At 34.8% G+C, this 26,359-nt stretch overlaps 1 protein-coding gene across 1 annotated transcript in view; it reads left to right on the forward strand.

Annotated features, from left to right (window-relative positions):
• Nucleotides 1-26,359, forward strand: part of CCT1 (chaperonin containing TCP1 subunit 1) — a 184,686-nt gene that overhangs the window by 71,120 nt on the left and 87,207 nt on the right. Inside the window, exons 5-7 of the mRNA XM_090375994.1 lie at nt 6,281-6,391; nt 14,795-14,976; nt 21,721-21,847. Of these exons, the coding sequence (XP_090232120.1) occupies nt 6,281-6,391; nt 14,795-14,976; nt 21,721-21,847 (420 nt within the window). The remainder of the gene's footprint in view (nt 1-6,280; nt 6,392-14,794; nt 14,977-21,720; nt 21,848-26,359) is intronic.

The following is a 26,359-nucleotide window of genomic DNA, read 5'->3' on the forward strand; positions in this document are numbered from 1 at the left end:
TACCGTAAACTCTTGATTTCATGGACTAATAGGGAAAGGGGTGTTCATTATTGGGGAATGCCCATTAAATCAGAAGTTTTTCCGAAATAATTTGTATTCCATTCAACTAAATATTAAAAGAGTTACTCTGTATGTGTATGCAGTAGAAATGATGAAATAAGTTAAACAATATAAAAACAAGCTCTTATTTACCTTGACTTTATTGATTAATATATAATACATAATTAGCGTAAGATAATTTACTGTGGCTGTGAGTTTGTGGCTGGAAAATGTTTTGTTCAGAGTTGGAGCTATTGAAGCTGAAGTTGAAATACTGGTGAATCTTCAGAGCTAGGTACTTTAAACTCTCTAAGAGCCTTAATATTTTCTGTGCTGTACTGAGATGCAAATGTTTTCTCTTCTCACCAGTTTTTCTTAGAGGCCATGATACATTATAATTGATTATAATATGATAGCAAGCTCATCCATAAACAATCTAAAGAGGTTACTGTTAGCTGTTGTGCTTCACGAGTTCCCAGTTTTTCATATTTCATAAATACTCTAGTGCCAGTGAAATGTTTTCTAACTTTAAATTGAGTTCTCTAAAATCGAGCATTTACTATGTGCATGTTTTATCTGTGTAAAACATGCTATAAGTTGCTTTCATTTTTAAGTTTCACTAGGTGGCATGTGAAATTCAATATTACATATGCATGCCTTTCTGTATATATGCTATATATATAAATATTAAAGAAGTTAATGTTCGTAGTCTGCATTTCAGATGCATTTGATTTTTTTTTCTTAAATGTGTTTTTATTTTTCTATGAGTAATAGAAATTAAAATTAAATATAGTTATTTTCTAATCAATTAATTGAGTTTATAAATTTATAGAACACCTAATAAAAGTTTAGAGAACATAAAACTGTAGTTTTATGTTCTTTAAACTTTGCTTTATCGGTTTAATTACAACTGTATAATATTTATTACTCTTCTCCAGTGTGTTTTTGTTTAAAGTTTCTTTTCTTTCTATGTATTATTTCTTTGCAAGTGACACCATGTTCATGAGCCTTGCATACATGTAAACTGTGTACATGGTCTGTCTAAAGCTAACAATACTGCATTTAAAACTACATTTAAAATACAAATTTCTTTTTTCCATACAATTTGTGTGGAAAAAAAGAGCATGTGTTTTCGTTAATTTTTTGAAATTAGCTATGACAATGTAAGGTGTAATATAATAAAAACAACACTACAAAGTATTTTAAGATGTTTTATTAACCATTGAAAATTCTACAGTAAAAATAATTGAATGATTAATATTAAAATAAAATATCCTCCACAAGATTTTATCACTGCCTTTCACAGATGTGGCATTCTGACGATTAAGTTTATAATAGTGTCTTGTCTAATGTTATTCCAAGCAATTTTAAGGTTTCCCATAAAAACTATTGGTTTAAGTTGGGTGATTGGGGTGGCCACACCATAATTTGCAATACACCCTCCAGTTGTTTAGTTGCTGCACAGCTTAAAGCTGTGCTTCGGATCATTGTCTTGTTTTGACATAAAATTTCTTCCACAAAGTCAAAAGTCCAGAGGATATTGCATTATGTTCAAGAATGTTTTATAGCCTTCTTTTTTGTAAACATCTTTCAATTCTGATGATGTTGCCCACTCCAGAAAAAAAAAAAAAAAAAAGAGAAACAACCCCAAATCATGATGTCGTCATCACTCTGCCCAACTTTCGGCACTTAATGTGGTACCATTCTTTTCTTCAGTTGCTCATCTCATATAAACTCAATGCTTGGATCCAAAAATTTCCAATTTGGATTCATCCTTACACAATATGTTTTTTCACTCTTCAATTATCCAACCACTCTTTTCGATTTTTCCGGTTTTAATAGGGATTTTCGGACCACTACACAACCATGAAGTCCTGATATTGTTTAAGATGAAGTTTTACAGTCAGTATGGACACAGGAGTTTCTCTGTTTCATACAATAATTATTATACGAAATCATGTGTTGAACTCTGCTTGAATTTCAGGTGCAGTAAGTTTTTGATTAGAAATCTGTTTTATGGTTTTATTGCTTCTGTTGTTTACATGCGATCGTCCTGATCATGGCTTGTCCTTCCAGTCTCCTTGAATTGCTGAATGATAGTTTGTACTCCTTTAAATGAAACACCTTTTTTTGCCAATGCTTCTCACGGAATAACTTTCTTTATACAGAGTTATAATAGCACTTTTTCCAATACTCAGTTCCTTATTTCTTGTCATGTTTATCATAAAACACAAAACTTACAGCAGACACTCTTTCTTAATGACAGGTGTTTGATTTTATAAGCTACAGCTGTTATTCCTCATTTTATATTATTGCAAAATGCTTTAGGATTATCTTGCAATCTTCTATAATATTGAAACAATACTCCCACTTCCTAGAATCATCTGCATCATTCAGTAATATTCGACAATGTTCTACAATGTGCAGGAATCTTCTACACCCTTCTGGAATAGTCTCGAATATGCTAGAAATTTCTTAAATATTATTTAAACTTTGTGATTTTTATACATAATAGAAAATATTTTAATAAAAATTGGTAAACAAGTTGGTCCTATTTTAATAATAACCTTGAAAATTAAGAAAAATTAAATGTGATTCCAAACTTTTAGGCAGGAGTGTATATTTGCAAACACACTTAAGAAATATACAATGCACACATGTGGTAGATATTTATTTATTTATTGGGGCTGCAGTGCAATCACTGAACAAAAAAGTTGCAATAATGGTTGTGCTGCACCTGACAGGTATTTTCTTGCAGTCATGTTGTGAAAACTAAAATTTCACTTCAGAAACTGATTTAGTAAAACAATATCCATATTTTGGAAAGTATAGAAAGTTTTCCCTTAACCTCGAACCAGAAATGTTTGGACAAAGGGATCTTTTTGCACAACCACTACTGGGTTCAGTATATTTGTAATGCATAATTAATTGCTAAATTTAATGATCAGTTGAAATAGAACTTGAATGGGAGTACTATTTAATAATTATTAAATAATTATATGAAATCATTGTGTTTTTGTTTCATGTGTTGTTTTATTGAGGTAATGCTGAACATTAGCTATTTTTGTAAGCATAAAATCTCTCACCATTGTAACACAGTTCTTAAGGGGGTTCTGTCTTTTTCATTTTGCAAAAAATTAGTAAATTAATAAGAGAAGTTTACCTCAATATAGTACGTGGAACACTTCCGTATGATACCCTCCAGAAATTAAAACGGAAAAAACGAAAAAATCGACAACTTACCGGTACATTAAAGTATAATATAAATAATTAAATAATTAAAGTAAAAATAAATAATTAAATAATCAATTTAACACAATTCAAAATCAATTTAAAACAATTAAAATTTAAATTAACGCAATTAAAAGAATCTAACAAAAATATTCAAAACGATTTTCCTTCCTTTTTTGATGTCGCCAGTGATAGTTGTTTTATGCCTGAAATTTTTTGATTTAAATTCACCCTGGCAAACTTCGGAACGATGTTGTTTTGAAGGCAATATTTTAGGAAAGAAATATGGTAACTTTGGGCCGAGTACCTTAGTGTAGATTTAATGTAATTTTGTACCAAGCCATTCAAAAAATCTCCCATAATTGTGTGTATCGATTGTATACTACTGGAGAGACAGGAAGTGAATGAAATAGTCAATAAGAGTTTGAAAATTAATTAGATAGTATGAATCAGAGCTGTAATACTCAATATGTTCTATGTTGATAATAATATTAGTAAATTAATAAGAGGAGTTTACCTCATATATACGTGGAACACTTCCGTATGATACCCTCCAGAAATTAAAATGGAAAAAACGAAAAAATCGACAACTTACTGGTACATTAAAGTATAATATAAATAATTAAATAATTAAAGTAAAAATAAATAATTAAATAATCAATTTAACACAATTCAAAATCAATTTAAAACAATTAAAATTTAAATTAACGCAATTAAAAGAATCTAACAAGGAAGGAAAATCGTTTTGAATATTTTCGTTAGATTCTTTTAATTGCGTTAATTTGAATTTTAATTGTTTTAAATTGATTTTGAATTGTGTTAAATTGATTATTTAATTATTTATTTTTACTTTAATTATTTAATTATTTATATTATACTTTAATGTACCGGTAAGTTGTCGATTTTTTCGTTTTTTCCGTTTTAATTTCTGGAGGGTATCATACGGAAGTGTTCCACGTACTATATTGAGGTAAACCCCTCTTATTAATTTACTAATATTATTATCAACGTAGAACATATTGAGTATTACAGCTCTGATTCATACTATCTAATTTTGCAAAAAAAAAAAAAAATAATAAAATAATTAAATAAAAATAGTTAAACTGTGTTAAAAATTTGAATTTTTAAAAAATTTCATGAAATTCTTATTTTCTTTAACAAATATGTAATAAATACCTGAGAACAGTTTGCCTTAATTGTTTAGTTAGCCATGAAACAAAAAGAGCAAACTTTATCCTGCAGATTTGTCATTTCTGATGTAATAAATACAATACAACCCAGTGCTTTCTCAGTTTAGAAAGATTAATAAAAAAATTTAATAAAAAGAAATCTATTAAAAACTAATATCTTAATTAAGGTTAATTTTCAAAGAAAATTAATGTACAGGATGTTAACACCTCTAACTCGCATTGCCAGTAGTCTAGAAATATGAGCCAAAACATCACCTCCCCATCAGTAAATTAATAAAGGCTGCCTATCTTGTTAGTGACAAGATGAATGAGAGTTGGTTACAGAGACAATGCATTAATGAATATCAAAACAAGTTGGTGGATGATGAACTAATCGGTAATATGCAACATCAATAGTGGCAAACTTTACGTTAGGCATTTTATACATATGATAAAAAAAAAGCATTGGCTCAGTTTTAGTAACATTATTCCTTGAAGTGTTATAGTTTCAAACTTGTTACCAACTTTTTTTGAAATTATGTATAATTAACAAACGTTTTTTCATTAAAAGTAATGAGTTTGTTGCCAACAAACATATTTGAAAAATTTTCAATTATTATTTAAAAAATGAATAAAATTAATATGCATTGCATCTACTAGTTAAAATTTGGCCAATAGTACACTCCAAGCACAATTAAAAAACTAGAAATTTTTTTTTCAAATACAGTGGATTCCGGTTACTTGGGCCACCGGTTAATTGGGGCAGCTCTTAAAAAACAGAACCCAATTGAGAAAATAGCCAGAGTTTACTTCGCTTAATTGGGACAAAATGCCGTTTAATCGGGGCAGGAGACTGCTGCACTGAAGATTACCCTACGATTGTCTCCGACCGTACCGCGTAGTTCGGTTGGATTTCTGGAGGTCACAACCATAAAACAATAAAAACAATTAGCAGTCACCTGTTTATTGAGCTTTTGTGTTAGTGAAATCTATCGTAAACTGATAGTAAACTCGATCTTATTGAATTTGCGATAATACTGGCAGCTGGAATTCTGTGGGTTATTATGGTAAAATGTGTTTACACTTCTATGGAATCTTTAATCATATAAAAAAAATAATTTTCAGAATCTTCTCTTCATTCCTATTTTTAAAGCTTCGTAATTTGTTACTCCATTCTCACTTGCGCTTATCGTGTTACTTGCAATTTGTGTGTGCAGTGTTCTTTGTTATTGATTGCTTATCGTTTTACTGTTTTAAATTTTAATCCCCACCCACAAATGGCAGTGAACAGAAATGTCAACTAGTTTAGTTAGTATGTACATATTACAGTACGTATTAATTCTTCCGAATTTCACGTATCATTTAATTTTTTAATTGGTAAGGTAATAAAGGGTAAATTTGTACTTAATATATCTTTACTTTTATAGCCTGTGGATAATATTCCTCCTATTTTCGCTAATTAGAATCGCGGTTTAATTGAATTAAAATTCAGTTCACAAACGTGATCACAATGACCGGTGCTTATTACACATTGTATAGTGAACGGTACTTTACAGCGGTGACACCATCGTAACCTGATTTGATTGTACAGTGAACCAATTGTAAAGGGGGGGGCATTGTATTTTTAACTATTTTCGTGAAACTTCGGATAATTGGGGCAGCTGCTTAATCAGGCCAAAATGCACTAGTCCCGGTGTGTCCCAAATAACTGGAATTTCTGTATTTCTGTGTTACAAAATTGATGTGTAATACTGCCAGATTAATTTTCACAATGCAAACTTATTGAGCCATCTTGTTTACCTCTATATGGAATTTTCTCGTGTTAATTCATTTCATTTCAGAGAGGCATGCAAGTACATTCAAGAGCATCTTACCATTAATGTTGATGAGTTGGGGAGAGACTGTATTGTAAGTGCTGCAAAGACATCAATGTCATCTAAGCTTATTGGAACGTATCCTTGTGTTGAATTTTATAAATTTATTTTAATTCATGAAACAAATTTAAAGAATTCCATTCATTATAATTGTGTAACTGTTTTACTCTCCAGATTAAGTAGTTTTTACTTTATTACTATATTTTTCTATTTAAGTGGCAGGCATTTCCAAATCTATATGCAGTATTCCAGATGTGGCCTAATCGTGGTCCTATCCAAATTTATGATCATCTCTTTGTCCCTTGACACAACACATTGTCCTAAGCTGCCAGTCAAAACAAAAACCAACCAAATAACTTTGTCTCTGCCAGTAAAGTTGCTGTATATCAAACAGAACCCCATGAGCTGTTCTACCAGCTTGTTTGCAATCTCAGAGAATTTCATGTTGGACCATATGATTACCCCTACATTTTTTTTTTATATATACCACTACCTTCAGTTTAGTAACACAAAAATGGTATGTTATTTTGGGATTACTGCTAAACAGATCTAGTACCTTGCATTTCTCACTTTTAACCCTCAGTTGCTATTTTCCAGCCCATCTGTTTAGTCAGCAGGGCTAAGGATAATAAAGAACATAAGATAATAAATCCATATTATCCTATGTCCTTCTGAAGTAGCATATCCAGATTATGTTCATTAAAAAAATCATTGGAAAACAGACATTAAACTTGAAATACTTACAACAGTATCACTAATAAATATTAAAAGCGGTAAGAGGCCTAACGCTGACCACCCTGTGGAACCTCACTCATCATAGCAGTCCATGAAGAGTAGTGGCCATTTATAACCACTCTGTCTCCTACCGCTTAATCATCCCCTTAGCCATAGTGCTAACTTCCTCTTAATGCCATGTTGCTTCAGTTTATACAAGTTGTTCATGTGGTACAATATTAAAGGCATGATATCAAAATTATTCTTTGCATCCAGTTACATTGTGATAACCTCATAGTAGTAAATCATTGAGGCATGATCTCCCTTTAACAAACCCAAGCTGTGAGACTCCACTCTTATCAGGATGAGCTTGCTTTACTTCTTTTAACTATTGACTTCATTATTTTCCTTGATGTAGAGCTTAAACTTTCAGGTCTAGTTACCCATTTCATCTCTGTGAACAGGAGATGCATTTGCACATGTCCAATTCGTGTTGCTTCTCTTTAATCTACAGCTACACTTATTATGGCCAAAAGTTTTAACTACCTCTTTTTCAGCTTCCTTTAATATAATTGGATTGATTCCATTATCCCTGGTTCACGTTTAATTACAGAAGTTTCTCTTCCAACTTCATTGCCATTATTATAAAATTATTTAACTCTAAATCCATATTATATAGATTCACTAATGTAAAACCCTTTTAGCCCTGCTGACAAAATTTTTATATATTATTGACAAAAAGCCATGAGCTGTCTTGGCAACCTGTCTGCACTGCTCAGAGAACTTCTTATCTGACTGCACAATTATCCCCAGGACTTCTTTATTCCTACTACCCTGAGTGTGGTACTGCCTAGTTGGTATGTTAATCTGGAATTACTGCTATATTACTACCTATATGAAGTATCTTTCATTTGTCAAGTGATAAGTTGTCAACTTTATTTGCCACATTGACAGATGTAGAGTACTTCATATGGGTAATCTCAGATTAATTATATAATTTTATATTTAAAATATACAATTATATAATTGTATATTTTAAATATACTTTAATTCAGCTACTACAGATTTAATAATACAGTAAACCCCTGCTATTCGCGAGGGTTACGTTCCTGAGAAATGCCGCGAATATCAAAAACGCGAATACTGAGTTATGGCTCCCATAGTAATAAAGGGGTTCCGTTCCGAAGTATGAAATATATAAGAAAAACTAGTCTAAAATTTTGTCTATGTATGTATTATATGTACCTTCATAATATGACTATGTACATAGACAGTACATAGTGAAATGCAAGCATATGGCATCGAAATGAAAATAAGAAACAATTTAATATTAAATGTAATATTTATTAGAAATTTCAAACAAATCTTTCAAACCAGCGCCTTTGCTAGCTAAAAAACTTATCCCGCCAGTGCTATCACCAGTTTCGCTAGTGTTGATAAAGGAGTTTTGTCTTTTCACGAATGATGAGTGAACTTAATGGAATTCTATTTTGAGTTCGGTCTTCTGTCCACAGATTTAAAGCCTTTTCCATTTTTTCTAATTTAACATCACGAGTTACAGAGCAAATTTTTGAAACAATTAGCGTGTTTTCACGGACACTACGGCGGATTTTTTCTTCCGATTTTTGGATTGATCGTACCGTTGACTCAGTGATTTTATAATGTTTTGCCACTGAGGAGACACTTTCACCATTAGAAATTTTGTCTAATAACTCAATTTTATTCGCTAATGTCATCACCTTCTTTGATCTTTTCACATTTCCCTTGTTATTCGTAACCATATTTTTGTACGGGTTAGAAAGATCTTGTCCACAATAAAGTCACTTTCTTCCATTAACCCACTCGAAAAAGTCTGTTTTACACTGCAAAATGGTAGATTTATCACTTTTGTAAGCATATCAATTTATAAATTGATAAATTTATTCAATTTATAAGCATATAAGTTAAAAGCAAACGACGAAACTTTCCATGACAAGCGCATAACATATACTGAACAAGGATTAGCGAGAAACATCCACGCTCGCAATTTTGTCCCCCCCCCCCACTTACTGAGTGCTGTTTTGACCGGGAAAGATGATGTTAGCCACACCCATGTTTTTTTATGGCGGAAAATGTTCACGGCGATTTAAAATTCACATTTTTTTTTTTTATGTCTCATTTTATATTAAATCAGCGACCGCGAAACCGTGAATACAGATACTGCGAATAGCTGGGGTTTACTGTATATTAAAAGAAGTTAATTGAATGGTGAATTCCAATTCCAGTTAAGCTGCTTAAATATTCATTTGGATTATTCATTCAGCTATGATCACAGTCGATTATTAATATAAAATATAACCATACAATTATATGTAAAGAAGTAAATTATTTCTTATATTATTTGCGATTAGGAATACAACAAATTGATATAAATTAACTAATGGATTAGCTAACTAAAACTCCTGTACATTACTCTAATGCAGGGGTCAGCAAACCTTTTCTGTAAAGTGCCAGATAGTAAATATTTTAGGCTTTGCAGGCCAAGAGGCAAAATTGAGGATATTATGTAGGTACTTATATAATAAGAGAGAAAACAAATTTCTACAAAATTTTTATTGACAAAATTCAAAATATAATTATAATAATTGAGTACAATTTTTTGGAATACAGGTCTATTAATGAGAAGAATGAAAAAATTTTTGGGGAGAGGAGAAATATTTCACTTAATTGGGGTTCAGAGTTGGTGTTCCCTATCATCAAAATCAATTGCAAATGTTCATCTGTTAATGCTGATCTGTAATGAGATATTATGTATTTCATATTTGAAAATACTTTTTCACGCAGATAGGTAGTGCCAAATACAGATGTCAATCCACAAGCATATGATGTCAGTTGAGCATATTCATCACTTGGAAGGCATTTATAGAATTCTATTCGATTCTTCTCTTGATATTTGCCTTTCAGCTTTTAACATTGCAGGTTAAACACTTCCAATTGAAGGTTAGGTGGAAGCTGCTCAATTGCACAGTTAAATGGATTTGGAAATATGCTAATTGCTTTTGCACTTTATTGATGTCTGAAAAATGTTGCTGGAACTGTAGTTTGAGCTCAGAAAATATGTCCTCTGCAAATTTGTATGGGAATGGAGATCTCGCTTCTTGTTATCATTAGCATTAGTAGAGGCATCTTATGCAACAAAGCAAGCTTATATAGCATCAGCCAAAAAAAAACACCTTCCCATTTCACCCATCCATTCACTCCAAATGTTTGTCTAGTTCTGCCTTGAACTTAATTTGCTGACCTCAACTGCAACAGATAGAAGTTTGTTCCAACTGTCGACCACCTACTGGCTAAAGGTAAATTAACTCTCTGTTCTACAATTGTCTTTCCTTAATTTGAATTTGTCCCCTCAAGTGAGTAATCTGAGCAAGGGAAAGAATTCCATTAGCATTGAGCTTGCTCAATCCATTCAAGGCCTTATACACCTCAATTAGAATACCTCACAGGTGCCTAGTCTCCAGAAACTGCAATTTGCAGAACTTAAGCCTTTCTTGGTAACACCAACCTTTTGTTCCACTCACCAATCTTGTTGCCCTTCTCTGTACTTGTTCCAGCAGCTCTACATCTTTCTTAAAAAGTGGCCTCACCATTGCATTATACAAGGGAACAACCACTAACTTATCCCTGCTAGCAAAATTCCTGTATATCATTGATAAGACATAAGCTACTCTTACAGCCTGTCTGCACTGATCAGAAAACTTCATATCTCGCTGCACAATTACCCCCAGTTCCTTTTCATTCTCCACTACCCTGAGTGTAGTACCACCTAGTTGATATGTTACTCTGGAGTTGCTGCTTTCCATATACAGTACTTTACATTTGTCAATGTTACACTTCAGTTGCCACCTCTCAGCCCATCTGCCCAACTTTTCCAGATTCTGTTGCAGTAGCATACTGTCATTAACAACCCTGCCAACCTTTGTATCGTCTGCAAACTTTGACATTAGCCCGGATATACCTTCATCGATATCATTGATAAATGCCAAAAACAACAATGGCACCAAACCCTGGGGGACTCCACTAATAACATTAGTCCAAGAAGAGCCGTGTCCATTGATAACCACTCCGTCTTCTCCCACTCAGCCATCCTTTTATCCATTGTAGCAACTTGCCTTTAATGCCATACTGCTCCAATTTGTATAGTAGTCTTCCATGGGCCACAGTATTAAAAGCTTTTATTGATATCCAAGTATATCAAAAATGATATCCAAGTATATGATATCAAAATTATTCTTTGCATCCAGTTCCTTTGTAAACACATAGTATCCAATCAGATTTGTCAGACAACACTCCTTAACAAACCCATGCTGTGTCTGAACTATAACTGCAGTCTAGGATAGAAGATCCTGCATCACTTCCTTAACCAGTGACTCCGTTATTTTACCCGGTACAGAAGTTAGACTAACATGTCTAATTACCCGTGTCACTCTTTGATTCCCCGGGACCTCCTCTGAGTCCAAGAAAGCTTTCATAATTTTGGCTAAGGGTTTGATTACTTCCTTTGCTGCTTCCTTTAATATAACTGGATAGATTCCTCCACTTTGCTCTCAGTTATTATAAAATCCTCCACTTTGCTCCCAGTTATTATAAAATCATTTAGCTCCCTGCCAGAGTTTGATTAGCTTCTGGCTTCCCCTCCCCTACAGACCTCCTCGTGTGTGAATGTAGATGCAAAATACTCATTCAGTTTGTCAGCTACCTCAAGAGGTTCATCAACAATCGAACCGTCAATGTCAAGCGGACCAATCTGATTCATCCCCTTCCTTCTAGAGTTTACATAAGAAAAGAAGTCTTTACTGTTTTTCTTTGCATTGTTTGCCAAAGATGTCTCGTAATATGCCTTTGCTTGCCTAAAGTCCTCTGTGACTTAATTACATACTATCTTATATTTACCATAGGTATCTGTCTCTTGATAATTTATATGCATCCCATGCATTTTTCTTCCCTGCCACGAATCTCATTATGTCATTTGACATCCGTGTAGGCCTAAACCTTGAACAGTATTTCTTAGTTGGTATGAAATGCCTAGTATCTTCCAAGATTAATTCCTTGAATGTTTCCCATTTAGAATTTGCTATTGGTAACATGATCAGTTGGTCCCACTGTATAGAAGTTAAAAAATCTCCGAGACCACTGTAGTCACCTGTATGAAAGCAGAAACTTCCCCTTATCCCTGATGGTAGTTACATCTTTAAGTAAATCCCACATCAGTACACTGATCACTGCCACTTAGTGGTTCCTTTATCTGCAGATTCTTAATGCATGAAATATCACTGCTAATAATCAGATCAAGTGTGTATTATTCTCTCTGACTGTCTCTCAAACATGCTGCTGTAGAAAACAATCATCCAATAAATCTACAAAAAAGTCTTGCTGGTGTGTGAGTGACCAACCCAGAAGTTCGTCTATATCTGGGAAGTTAAAATCTCTCATTATAAGACAATCTGATTTACTGGCCCACTCTATTTCCTTGTACAGTTGTTCATTGTACTCATTATTATTATTATTAGCTATATGGTGCAAGGAAGCTTGAGGCTTATGCTGCACCAGCAAAAAAAAAAAAAAAAAAAAATTCTGAATTACCCTGAGAGAGTCAGAAGTAGAAAGGAATCATCAAGAAAGAGAAGAATGATGATATCCAGCTCAGGACCCTGAGTGTGCCAAGCCCATACTTTTAGGCCTAATGACTCATCAGAGTCATTAGGCCTATAACGGGGTGCCTCCGTAGCCAGGTGGGCAGGAGCAGCAGTGCGTAGCACACGCTTCTTGATTAGACCGGGGTTCAAGCCAGTGACCACCAAATACGGAGGATGCGGAAAGGTCAGGGAATGACCACCGCATATCCCGGGAGCAATATGGCCTTAGTTGCTAATGCTCCTAAAAACCAAATAACAAACAAACAAACAGGCCTATAACACACTCCTCTTCTCAACTTGATTTTCCCAGTGCTTTTGTCACACCAAACCAACTCAACATTGCACTGTTCACCCATGTCAACTGGATGCACTTCCTTAGATTTTGCATTTCTTAACTAACAGCATCACCCCTTCTACCCTATCTATCCTTCCTGTACACATTGTAGTCACCAAATTCCAATTTTGCACTGCTTATATCTGTGTGGCACCACATCTCTGTTATCTCAACAATATTCAGTTTTGTTGTCTTGACCAGCACTTCAAATTCATCAAATTTATTTACTATACTCCTAACATTGGTGTACATCCAAGTATACATAAACCTATTCTTACTCTTTAAACATTTTACAAGTTGTACGTTTCTTTAGGCTGTGATGTATTGGAGAATCGCCCCCTTCGATTCTCCCCCGAGCCATAGCACTCCCGCTACTTTGTGTACGCTGCTTTGCTGCTCTAGTCTGGGCACGATTTCTGTTTAAATATGATTTAATTAATTAACAATGAAAATTAATAAATTTAATTGATTAATTTACTATACTATACTTGACTATACAGTACTATACTAAACTAATGCTACTACGTATACCGCTGTAAAGTTTTATGTTATACTTTAGCTATCAAGTTTGAGATATATATTATCAAATTACGCTATACTGTAATGATCACTGTGCTAAATTAGTTATATCCTTAGCTAAATACAAAATATATATATGTCCAACTTGTTTTAGCTTTCGACAGCACAAAAAGTGTATAAAGCAGCTTAACATTACTTGTGATTCAAAAAATGTTAGTTGTCGGCAAAATGACTTTACCGCAGTGTAAGTTTTGCATATAAGCACTGTTTTGCTTTGTAATTTTAGGCTGAATTCATTAAGATACATTATCAAGTCTGCAGCAAAAGCTAATTTCCATAGCCATTCAGTGTTTGATAATAGTGGTTGAGGGCAGTTCTTCTCGTTCAGAAAAATTTCAATCTCGGCCCTGAGCTCAAAAAATCGCAATAAAACTTTACCACTGCTAAGCCATCAAACTTCTGTGTGGTAAGGCAAGTCAGGATATTCAGCTTCTATTTCTGACAAATTAATGGAACTGACGATTGTTAAGTCCACGAGAGCAAATGAAGTTTGCTGTTGACACTACTGGTTCAATTACACATGATAGATTCAAATATTTTCCGCAAAGTACCTGCTGATGAATAATATAATGAATAATGATCGGCTTTAAATGTCTTTCATTTTCACAAGCTTCGTAAATTTGTTGAACTAAACCTTTTCCAGCTCCACGCATTTTTACCACCATCAGTTGTAACACATCTCAGCAGATTCCACTTCAGGTTGTACTGAATTAGTGTTTTCTCAGCTTCTTTGAAAATATTCTAACCTGTAGTTGTTCCATGCAGACTATTTATAGAGGCTAATTTTTCTGCTTCACAAAAGGACCAACTGACAAATTGAATTTTTCAGTTTTGGTCCTTTGTTTTTGTGACGGTGGTGCAACTGCAGAATTTCAATCAATAAAAAAGAGGAGAAAACATGTGAAATATGATTTTTAGACTTTAGTAATAAATAGATTCTAAACCCAACACGGGTGAATTGCTTTCATTTAAAGTAGTTGTCTTTATTTGTCTTTGTGAATTCCAAATAATGAGTAACAAGTATATTTAGTCAAGGTTGTAGAGATTGCCATTATTGGGAGATTGTCATATCATTAGAAACAAACTAAAAATGTGTTTGTGGTAAACTTGATACTTGTAACATATTTTTCATGGGTATTGTGTGAATCAAAAACGAAAATATGCCTTAATGTGAAATAGTGATGCTGATTTTTTTGCTAACATGGTTGTTGATGCTTCTATGGCAGTACGAATATCAGATGGTAAAGGAGGCTTTAAATATCCTATCAAAGCAGTTAATGTGCTCAAGGCCCATGGTCGCAGTACTCGAGAAAGCATCTTAGTTTCTGGTTATGCATTAAACTGTACAGTTGCATCCCAAGGTAAGTTAGGATGGTGTTTTAATGAAAAATAACATTGGTATACATTTTTAATAGTTTCAAAATGTTTTTGATAGGTTATAAGATGGCAAACTCATCTCAAAATTCTTTGGTCTCCTATGTTTCTGGAACAGCTGTCCAGCTGCAGCCCACCCTCTTGTTTTGTGTTGCTTGTGAAAATAATCTTCCATTTTAATAAATGTGTTAACACGTTCCTTCTCTTTTAAAAAAAAAGGAACATTTCCGATTTATCAGTCAGAAATGTTACCTCTTATTAAGAGCTTTTCATGTCTGGTATGGGACAGCAACATCAACTGAGTACAAAAAGAAAGAATCCCCCAAGGTTCAGTCTTGAATGCAACACACTTTGCCATTAGAGTGGATAATATAACTAGTCATTCCTTCAACTGTTGATGTATACTGATGACTTATCCGTCTCCTGGCAAACCCAGACTCTGATTGTTGCTGAAAGACAGTTAAAATTGGCATATAGTGAAATTGAAACTTGGACAAACTGCAATGGATTTCATGTAGCGAGCCAAATATCAGCTGTTATTTATATTCTGTAATGCATGTAGATCTAATCTATTAATTTGAATAATGTCTAAGTTTAATAGTTTTTTCTTTCCTAGGTTTGGTAGTGGGCTCGAAGCTAAATCTTAAAGCTCATATTATCAACATTCTGTACAACTTGTCTGTCAAAATTTAATATCCTTAGGTCTTTTTCATCTATGCACTGGCATGCAGACAGATGTACACTGCTGCACCTATATAAATCCCTCGTTAGGTGACAATTTGATTATAGTGCACCAGTCTATGCTTCAACCAGACAGTGTGCTTCTTAAATTGGAAGTCATCCATCAAAAGGCACTGTGTTAGGAGCTTTTAGAACCTCCACAGCTTATATGCAGTAATGGGACCTCCACTACAAATTTGAAGCAAACTGTTTCTTGTTTCTTTATATGTCAAAAATTCAGAAATTACCTACCCACCCAAACTGGAAAATACTGTTTGGTCCACAGTGTATTAGATATGATCACAAACCAAGTGAGAATCAGCCAATTGGAATTGGACTGGAAGATTTCTTTGCTGAATGGGGAATAGATACCAACTGCATCTCTACAAAAATTATAAATTCTGAGCCTCCCTAGACATCTTTCCTTAATATACCTCTTTCACTTCTATAGTGGCATAAACAATTTCCACTTCTTATCTTACAACAGATATATGTTTCTCACAGTGCTGAAAATAATAATAGATAACAAGTATACACAGATTTATCTAAGACTGAGCATTTAGTAGGTGGTCCAGCAATATCTCCATGCTTTCAAGTTTTGAAACGTATTCTGACTGCTTTTTTTTTATTTATTTATGAAAACCCCAAACACGAGAGGTATTAGAAACTATAGTACTTAGTACTGTGCTTGGGTTGGGGGATGAGATGACAAAAAAAGATATTTGTTGACATTAGACTTGAACTTCTGTAGACTGTAATTTTCAGGAAATATGTATGAAGGAAGATTGTTCAAGAAAGCAGTTGAATGAATAAATGAGAAAGGTGAAAAGTTGGTTCTGTGTGTTTGAAGTTGGACAGTAAATGGCTGGTGGCGGCACGTGTTCGGACTGTTTTGAAAGAGAGAGCGGGGAAAGAACAGTGCCCATGGAAGTATCTGTATAAAAAGCATGCAGCAGAAACAGTACGTCTATGAGACAGCGATTGCAGATACTCTGTTAGAGAGGAGTCATTAATTAACCTAACTGCCCTCTTCTGAATGGAATCTAGAATTCTGAGAGAATTCTATGAAACAGAGAATGCAGCAGAAACAGTACGTCTATGAGACAGCGATTGCAGATACTCTGTTAGAGAGGAGTCATTAATTAACCTAACTGCCCTCTTCTGAATGGAATCTAGAATTCTGAGAGAGGTTTTGAGGGCACTGCCCCAGATTTGGAAACAATATTCCACAGTAGGGCAGATTTGCGATTTGTACAGAGTGAACAGCTGTTTGGAAGAAAAGTAACGCCGAGAGTGAAAGAGAAAACCAAGTTTTTTAGATGCAGAGGAAGCAATATTTGTAATGTGCTTGTGCCAGGAGAGATTAGAAGTCAGGGTAATCCCCAAAAGACATATCATTTTGCCAAGAAATCGGATTGTCACCAAAGATAAGTTGTCTTTGCCCCACTGGAGATTACCTGGAGATCAGCATTTAAGGAATTGGTAGCAGATATTCAAGAAGTTGAAGCTTATTGAGCAGGGCAAGGTTTCTCAAAATGGAAAGTGGAATGCAATGTGTTATCATTGGCAAAACTATGGATAGGATTTCCAGTCGATGAAAGAAGGTCTTTAATATACAAGAGGAAAAGAGGGGGGGGGAACTGAACCTTGGGGGACACCAGCATTAGTGGAGAAGACAGTGAGTCATCTACCATCACCCTCAGTGAGTGATTAGAGAGAAAACTGGATAACCAAATTACAAAAAAACAGTTGGAAAACCATAAGATGGAAGTTTGTTTCGAAGACCTTTTTGCCAAACACGATCAAAAGCCTTTGAGATGTCAAGAGCAACTGCTTGTGTTTCACCGAACGTTTCCATTGAATTTATCCATAAATGGTAACATAAGCCAGAATATCACTAGTTGACCGACACTGATAGAATCCATACCGGCAATCTTTGATCAGACAGAAGGTTTCTAGGTAGTTTAAGAGTTGGTGGTTAATTGATTTCTCCATTACTTTAGAAAGAGTAAAAGTAATTGCAATGGTACGATAATTGGATGGGATTTGTCACCCTTTTTAGGAACTGGCTGGATATGAGCAAATTTTCAAGCAGAAGAAAAAACACCTTTGGAATAAGAAAGTGAAAAAAGGCGGCAAAGAACAGGAGTAAGTTCAGGAGCACAGGTTTTGAGAACAAGTGGAGAAATACCATCAGGACTGGAGCTTTCTAATCATCAAGATTCGTCAAAATCCTTCTGACATCTTTTTGACGGAAGACCACAGGAGTCATTGAATGAAGCATGTTGGAATGGTGGGAGGTGTTTTACCAAGATCATTAATACATGAGTTGGAAGAAAAATGTGATGCTAGCAGGTCAGCTTTATTCTTAGCTGAATTGACAACAGAACCATCTGGTTTTGATAGAGGTGAGAGCAGAGATGGGCAAAAGTTGCGACCAATAGCTTTGGCAAGAGACCAGAATGCTTGGCGACCATTATGGCAAGAAGCAAGTTTCCTACTTTTAGCCAGTTCAAAATCTAGTTTGGACTGATTAAAAACTGCTCTACAATTGTTGTGAGCTTTGGTGTAGGCAGAAAATGAAACTGAAGAATTGGAAACAAGTCAATTATGATATGCAACATTCTTCTCCTGAATGGCCTTAGCACACTTATTAGAAAACCAAGGTTTAGATAAAGGACAAGATTTGAAAGTGGAGTGTGGGATAAAGGATTCCATTCCTACAAGAATAATTTCACTGACATGATCTGAGCAAACATTGACATCAGAAGTTTTGGAACAGTAATCCGACCAAGGTAAAGAAGAAAAGAAATCTGTCAGGTCATCCCATTTTGCATTCTTGTAATGTCAAACAATACGAGGTTGGGAATAGCCACGAGATAACGGCTCCTTTGGAGAAGAGACAGTCACCAAGTTGTGATCTGATTTTCCTAAAGGACTACTCGCTTCGACTGTGTACTTAGAAGGGTTGTATATGAGAAAAAGATCAAGCTTCTTGGCTGTATGGTTAGGATTGTCTGGTGTTCTTGTAGGTAAATGAAAAATCTGTGCAAGGTCATTAGTAATTGCAAAATCCTCAGCATCTTGACCAGCTGGGTCGGTGTGACTAGAAAACGGAAGCCAGCTGGAGTTGTGAACATTAAAATCACCAGGGAAATTTCACTGTTAGGAAAGTTGGACTGGAGAAAGTCAAGTTGTAAAGAGAGGAGGTCAAAGAGCTCCAAGTGATTAGTGGAGTTGAGAGAATGGTAGAGACAACAGATGAATTTGACACAATGAGATAGAGAGATTTTAAGCCAGAGAAGATCGAAAATAGGAGATTCCAAATTACCCGGTCTCTGACAGGGAATATCTGAATGGACATATGCACAAGTACCACCTTTGAGGCGAAAAGAATCATACCACGAATAGTTTGGCAACTGAGATGAGCAGTATTTGAATCATCCAATAACTAAGATTCTGTCAGAAAAAGTACGTGGGGTTTGGCAGACTGCAAGTGGAAATGGACATTGTTGACATTAGATTTGGGACCACATATATTTGTGAAATGAACTTGGAAGTGTTTTGGAGGTTTAGATCTTTTCGCAGATAAGCTTACTCTATTAGTTTGACAATTCATGGTGTATTCAATAGTAAGGAAAAGTGGGAGGGGACATGCTTTATGAAGTATTGAAATTTTTGGATTTGGCATACACATGGTAAGAATATACCCAGATCCTTGACAAAACGTGGCCTTGACAATGCCCTCCGCATACACACTACTCGGACTCCCTCCACTCACTATCTGGCAGAGTTGAGGTAGCAAGATATCTAACTGATCTGACTGATCTGGAAGCCTCCTAAAGAGTTACCAAAGGTTCGGTCCGGTGCACTAACTAGCGGTTGGCCTGCAAAGACCGCTTTTGAGCTATACCCTCAAAATGTAAGGAAGATTGGATCTTGCCATGATGTTCATCATAACCTCAAAAGTCATCAGTCATACTGCATGATAGAAGAGATGGGGAAGGGTTGACCAGAACTTAGCTCTGGCGACTAAACATGGGTTCCACCACTTCAAGCCTCCAATAAGGAAAGTGTTGGTATTGCACCAGTTGATGAGTCATCTACCACCTAGTATTTCCTAGTATTCCTCCATGTGTTGCGGGTGCCACACCTGGGTGGTCGCCCACAATGTGCTTGTGCATGGAGGTTATACCCAGGATTACTACAGTGCCACCATTGTGAAGGTGCAAGTAGAGGATTTGGCTGTCACAGACCGAACTTCGCCCCACTTGACTTGAATGTCACCCCGATATTAGTTCCATCAGCATTTTAGACTCCCAGGTAGCAAGTACAGCTTGTGTGGCATATCTGAGAGAATGTCTGTGACAACGTCAAGGACCTGGAAAGTTAATTCATATACTCATGTGTATTATTGTGTCTGTAAATTGCAGGCGTTTTCTGATCGATTTGCTTGTTTTACTGGATGAAATACCCTCACTTTCTGTGGGGAAAAAATCTTTCTATCAATGCCTCAGGCCAACTCAGCCACTGAGTAAAAAAAAACCATTAAAGTTTCTCGCGTGATCGACAGGATTGGAACCCGGGCCTTTTCCACCTGATGTGGGAAGGACAATACCACTGTGCTACAAGTGTAGACTAAACTTGATATAATAAAGAAAATAGAATTGGGCATAAGCAGAAGTGTATTAATGGCAGAATATAACATTGAATCATCAACATGTTTGTTTATGTTTTTTTTTTTTGTTTTTTTTTGTGCAGTTAATAAAATTGCATTCTTAATCTCTCTATTTCTTATTATCCTCATTATTTCTGTATTTAATATATTTAAAAAAAAAAAACTTTCTAGATAACAGAAAAATCAAAATATGGCACCTTGTATCCCCGAAGGCGCTGTTATTCTGAAAGTTTACTGTAAAATGATGCCATTTACCTACTTTGGGTAGTTTGCTATGTATTCAAATGATGCGATTGTACTAACTCGTATGTCAGTAAACTCCTATGTATCTTGAGGCCTTTGCTGTAGAATGTTTTAGTTTAAATTACTGCACACCAATCGGGCATCTCTCATATTGCGGAGTTATGAGTTCATAACTGAGTTGTCACGATTGCAACTTTAAGGTACCTGCACCCATGAAAGAGAGGCCAAAACGCCTTGAAATGGTGCTGTCTGGGTGTCTGAGAATAAGTAACAGCTGTTACTTATTCTCAGCGGATGGCGAAGTGTTACTTATTTAAGGTAGTACAATATCATGGCAACTTGTGAAGATCTTTACATTATGAGATCTATTTAAAAGTGACTGAATTGCACTAACCCATAGTCAGTAAACTCCCACGTAACTAAGACTTTTGCCCTAGAATGCTTTTAGTCTAAAGATTAAATGTTAATATACAACAGTTTTTTTATGATTTTCTTAGTTGTCAAAATAGTGGACTTTCACTCTGTTTGTATAAGTAGAATGAAAGTCCACTCTACTTATAAGTAGAATTTGATAGTATGAACCAGAGCTGTAATGCTCAATATGTTCTACGTTGATATCAATATTTGTAAAATAATAAGAGAAGTTTACCTCAGTATAATACGTAGAACACTTCCGTATGATACTCTCCAGCAATTAAAATGAAAAAATCGAAAATCTTACATTACAGTAAAAAATAATTAAAAGAAATTTAATGAAAAAATTGCAAAACGATTTTCCTTCCTTGAACACAAATGAACAATTGTGTTCATTTGATTTTTAATTGTGTTCAATTGATTTTTAATTATTTTTTACTGTAATGTAAGATTTTCGATTTTTTCGTTTTAATTGCTGGAGAGTATCATATGGAAATGTTCTATGTATTATATCGAGGTAAACTTCTCTTATTATTTTACAAATATAAGTAGAATACACAAAATACCATTTATGATGTACAAAAGGTAAATGAATATAAAAATTAAGTTTTGTATGATCAAGAAAAATGAAAAGAAATTAATGACCTTTTTTTTTTTTTGTGTGTGTATGTTATAGCCATGAATAAAAGCATCACAAATGCAAAGATAGCTTGTTTGGATTTTGGACTTCAGAAAGCCAAGATGCACCTTGGTGTTCAGGTCTTGGTAACTGACCCTGACAAACTAGAGGCCATTAGGCAAAGGTAAACTGTAATGAATAAGTTTTGTGTATGTATTTACTGGCTGTTGAAATGGTCGTAAAGTGGGGAACAAGTTCTTGAAAACAGTAATTTTACTAGATCCCCTCTACCGTGTGTTTTTGACTGAGTAAAAAATTTAAACCAAATATCTCTAATTAGGGGCTTACAATGTGAAAAGTTATTACAATGTGGCTTGTAATAACTTTTAAAAGCCACATTGTAATTGTAATAACTTTTACAATGTGGCTGCAGTATGTGAAAATCAGTTTATTGTGCATTTCTTTTATAAATTAAGCATTGTAATTTTGAATATGATATTTTAATATTGCAGTATTCCTATAATTATTGACACAGGCACACAGACAAATAGAGCCACAGTGATATTCACAAATGCTCTAAACCTACATGCTTTTGATTTTTATTCAGACTTGTACACAAACAATAACTTTATGAAACTTTTATTTTAAATAAAGAGAGAGAAAACTCTTCATTTATAAATGCCTAAGTTATTTTGATTTTGGAGGCATATCAGGCGCCTAGGCATTCTAGAATGTTTAGCTAGTTCCACCCCTAGAAGGCAGTCATATCCCCCTTTTTTTTAATGAAAACTTCAAATATGAAAGGTATTAGAACCTATAGTACTTAGTACTCTGTGTAGGTTGAAAGTTTAGAAGATGAAAGATGTTTTTATATCCAAATCTTTATTTATGGTATACATATTCAGAACTTACAACGATTTCAGCAAAATAACAGAGATTTATTCATAAAAATATAAGTTGTAATTTAAGATAAAATGTACATTAACCAAACTACTTTTTATATAATTTCCAAAATCAGTTTCAAGATAAATATTGAACTAATGATTTTTTTTTTCCCCCTAAATTTTCTGTGTCCTTGAATTTTGAGTTACTTGCATCTTCGTCATTTTTATTTATAATATAATTATTCAGAAAAAAATGACATATACTACAAATGAATAAACACATTTCAATTAGACTTGAGTTTCTCTATATTGTAATTTTCAGGAAATATATGCGAAGTGAGGTTGTTCCAGAAAACAGAAGTTAAAGAAATAAATGAGAAAGAAAAAAAGTTGGTTCTGTGAGTTTGAAGTCAGTAAAAGGACGCTGACTGGATGTGGCATGTGTTCGGTCTGGTTTTGAAGAGAGAGGGGAATTATAGAAGCCAATTCAAAAGAACAGTGCCTATGGAAGTATCTATAAAAAAGACATGCAGCAGAAACAGGACATCTATGAGGTGGAGAGATTTTCTGAGAGATGGGTCATTGATTAACCTAACTGACCTCTTTTGAATGGAATTCAAAAGCCTGAGAGAGAGGGGGGGGATTATGGGGCACTGCCCCAGATGTGGAAACAGTATTCCATGGTAGGGTGGATTTAGGTTTGTACAGATTGAGTAGCTGTTTAGAAGAAATGTAATGTGTGATAGGCAGCTGTGAAGTGGGTTTTGTGCAATAGGCTTTACCTTAAGAGTAGACATGCACTGCAGGAATGAGTTAAATTGCTAATTATCATCAAAGTTTTAAAAGAATTGATGCTGCTGTTCCAAATTCACAGCATTTCTATTAGGGGAATGTTAGTATATCACCTAAACTTATTATGAAACTGATTGTTTCTAAAAACATATGTTGCAACTACTATCAAAACTTTGATTGTTCATTTCAAGCTTACTAACTCTTAATTGATGACATTCTGATTAGTTAAATTTCTGTAAAATAGTTACCATGTCATAAATTCTGTAGCTATATATCCATTTATGTTTATTCATGTGTTTGTTATTTGTTTTTTTTTTTTTTAGAAGCATTAGCAACTAAGGCCATACTGCTCCAGGGATATGCGGTGGTCATTCCTTGACCGTTCTGTATCCTCCGTATTTGGTGGGCACGGGCTCGAACCCCGGTCTAATCAAGAAGCGTGTGCTATGCACTACTGCTCCTGCCCACCTGGCTACGGAGGTGCCTTCATGTGTCAGTAGAATTTTTGATACTGTGTGCCTGCTGAACAGGAAAAAAAAAAAAACCCCTTTTTGAATCATTTGAAATGTGACCATATTTATATTGGAAAATAACCACAGTTCTGTGCTCTCTAGATGTGTTTTGTTTTAAAATCAGTCCTCCTTCCTACGTGCATATGGTTGACAGAACTCTGGTCTAGACCATTCAGAAATTAAAGGTATACAAATATGTTAGTTACAAAAAAAGTTACACTTGTGTGCTTGGTTGTTCGTTTGTTTGTTATTTGGTTTTTAGGAGCATTAGCAACTAAGGCCATGTTGCTCCAGGGATATGCGATGGTCATGGGCTCGAACCCCTGTCTAATCAAGACGCGTGTGCTACGTACTGCTGCTCCTACACACCTGGCTATGGAGGCACCAATGTGTGCTTGGTACTGCTTGCAGTCTGTTCAAAATTAAATTTCTTGCTATGACTCACATGAAAGCAAGTACAATGGCACTAGCAAACAAAAATCAGCAGCATGGTGCTGCAAATAAAAGATCATGCTTTACACATAAAGCCTTACAAAAACAAGAGTGATATTGAGTTCTGATAATAGGTCTGGTAATCTAGGGTCATATCAGCCTATTGCCCTTGGCCAAATTTTGTGAATGTGTTGTTGGAAAGCTAATGATTAGATATAAAGAATTGAATATGTCTTCAGGAAAATAATTTGGTTTTTAGAAAGGTAAATCAGTTGAAGACTTCTTATATAGGGTTCTGAAATATGTCGAGGAGTATAGTGACCTGTTTGTGGATATTAAGGGTATCTTTGATGTGTTTGGGTGTTGGTGTGGGGATTCTGAAGCAGGTGATGAGAGTTGGAAGTTGTACAAAGAATATTTCTGTATTCAGAAGTCTTTTAATAAAACAGAAAGATGTGTATTATCGCCAGATATTTGGAGCAGGTTAGACTTATAGAATGGGAGTGTCATCAAAGGTTCAGTTCTGGGTTTCTTTGAACGAACGTATCAGATGGACTTTGACTGGCAGACTAAGTGGCATATATGTGTGTGACCTGACTATTCTTGTTTATGGGAATTCTGATCTGATATAGAAACTGGGGCATTTGTCAATTTTTATTAGTTGATGTCTTGGCATAGAATTTATGAACTGGAAATTTCCAGTAAGAAAAAAGTGTACAGGCTGCCAAAGGGAAGGTTAAGTAGGAATTGCAAGGAGTTGAAGAGTCTTCTTGAAATGTTAACTCAGTTTAAATATTTTAGGTTGTATCTGGAGGAGCACTTGTTTTTTCCTTAGCATGTAAAAAAATAATGCTTCTTGGTGTGACCCTATTTGTTTCTATTTTGTATGGCTGTTTGTTTCTATTTTGGCCTGTACTTCTGGCATTTGGTTCTACAGAACAGATGATTTTATCATAAGAAACATCTCATAGTAGTTAAGAGATTTGCTTTTCTGTATATAATTGACGCTTGATGACATGGTCACCGACAGGATATTTTGCAAAAAAAAAAAACAACTACAGTAGAACGTTGATTATCTGAACCACCACCGCCCCCCCAAAAAAATTACAGTATCTGCTTTTAATGCACTGGTTGTTAGGCTGAGATATTACTCCTGCTGCTAGAAATAGTCTTAATTTGTCATTATAGGAGTTAAAAAATCAAATGTTGGCTTTAGCAACTGTGTGGACCCAGGACCTTGATGCATCATTGTCTGTTGTGAACATGAGAATACAGTGGGGCAGTTAGCTTTCACTCAGTCTGCTGCGAGCCAACTGCAGTGTGAGGTTATTGCAGGCATTTTGTTTCTAATCACTCAGTGTTAGAGTTTTTGTTTGTGGCTATTTCAAAATAAAATACTGTGTTGTTTTGCCTTTTAATTTTAATACCACTGCCCCTTTGTGTTAATAATGGTGTCTACAGGCAAAAGAAACCACAATGTGTTGTTAATAGAAGACAAGATAACAGTTATTAATAGACTGGAAAAGGGTGAAACCGGTGTATCTCTTGCTAAGCTTTTTAACTGTATGGCAACCATATCTGACATAAAGAGCAGAAAAAATGAAATTTTGATGTTTGTTTCAAAGTTATACAACGAAGATAGCTCTAAAAAAGGAAACTATGGAAAAAAGCTAATGATGAGAAATTAGAAGATGCTGTTTATTTATGGTTTCTACAAAAAAAAAGAGAAGTCAAGGCGAGCCTATTTCTGGACCTCTTATGCAAAAAAGCATTACAATTGAATTAAAAGTTTAAAAGCCCACCTAAATTTAAAGCCAGTACAGGATGCTTGAAATTCAGTGAGAAGCTTTATCAGGTGATAACCCAGGAGCAGAAGCTTTGTCTTTTCTGAAAATGGCAGAGGATGGTTTTTACAAGCATGAAGCTTACAATGCAGATGAAACTGGTCTTAATTGGAAGCCATTCCCTCGTAAATCACTTTCATCATGAACGTCTGCGTGGTAGCATAGTGGTATTGTCACTGTCCTCCCCATACTGAGTGGAAGAGGCCAGGGTTCAAATCCCATGAACAACGCG

This window comes from Mastigoproctus giganteus, chromosome 6 (assembly GCF_048544385.1).
Source record: "Mastigoproctus giganteus isolate SK-2022 chromosome 6, ASM4854438v1, whole genome shotgun sequence".
Lineage (NCBI taxonomy): Eukaryota > Metazoa > Arthropoda > Arachnida > Uropygi > Thelyphonidae > Mastigoproctus > Mastigoproctus giganteus.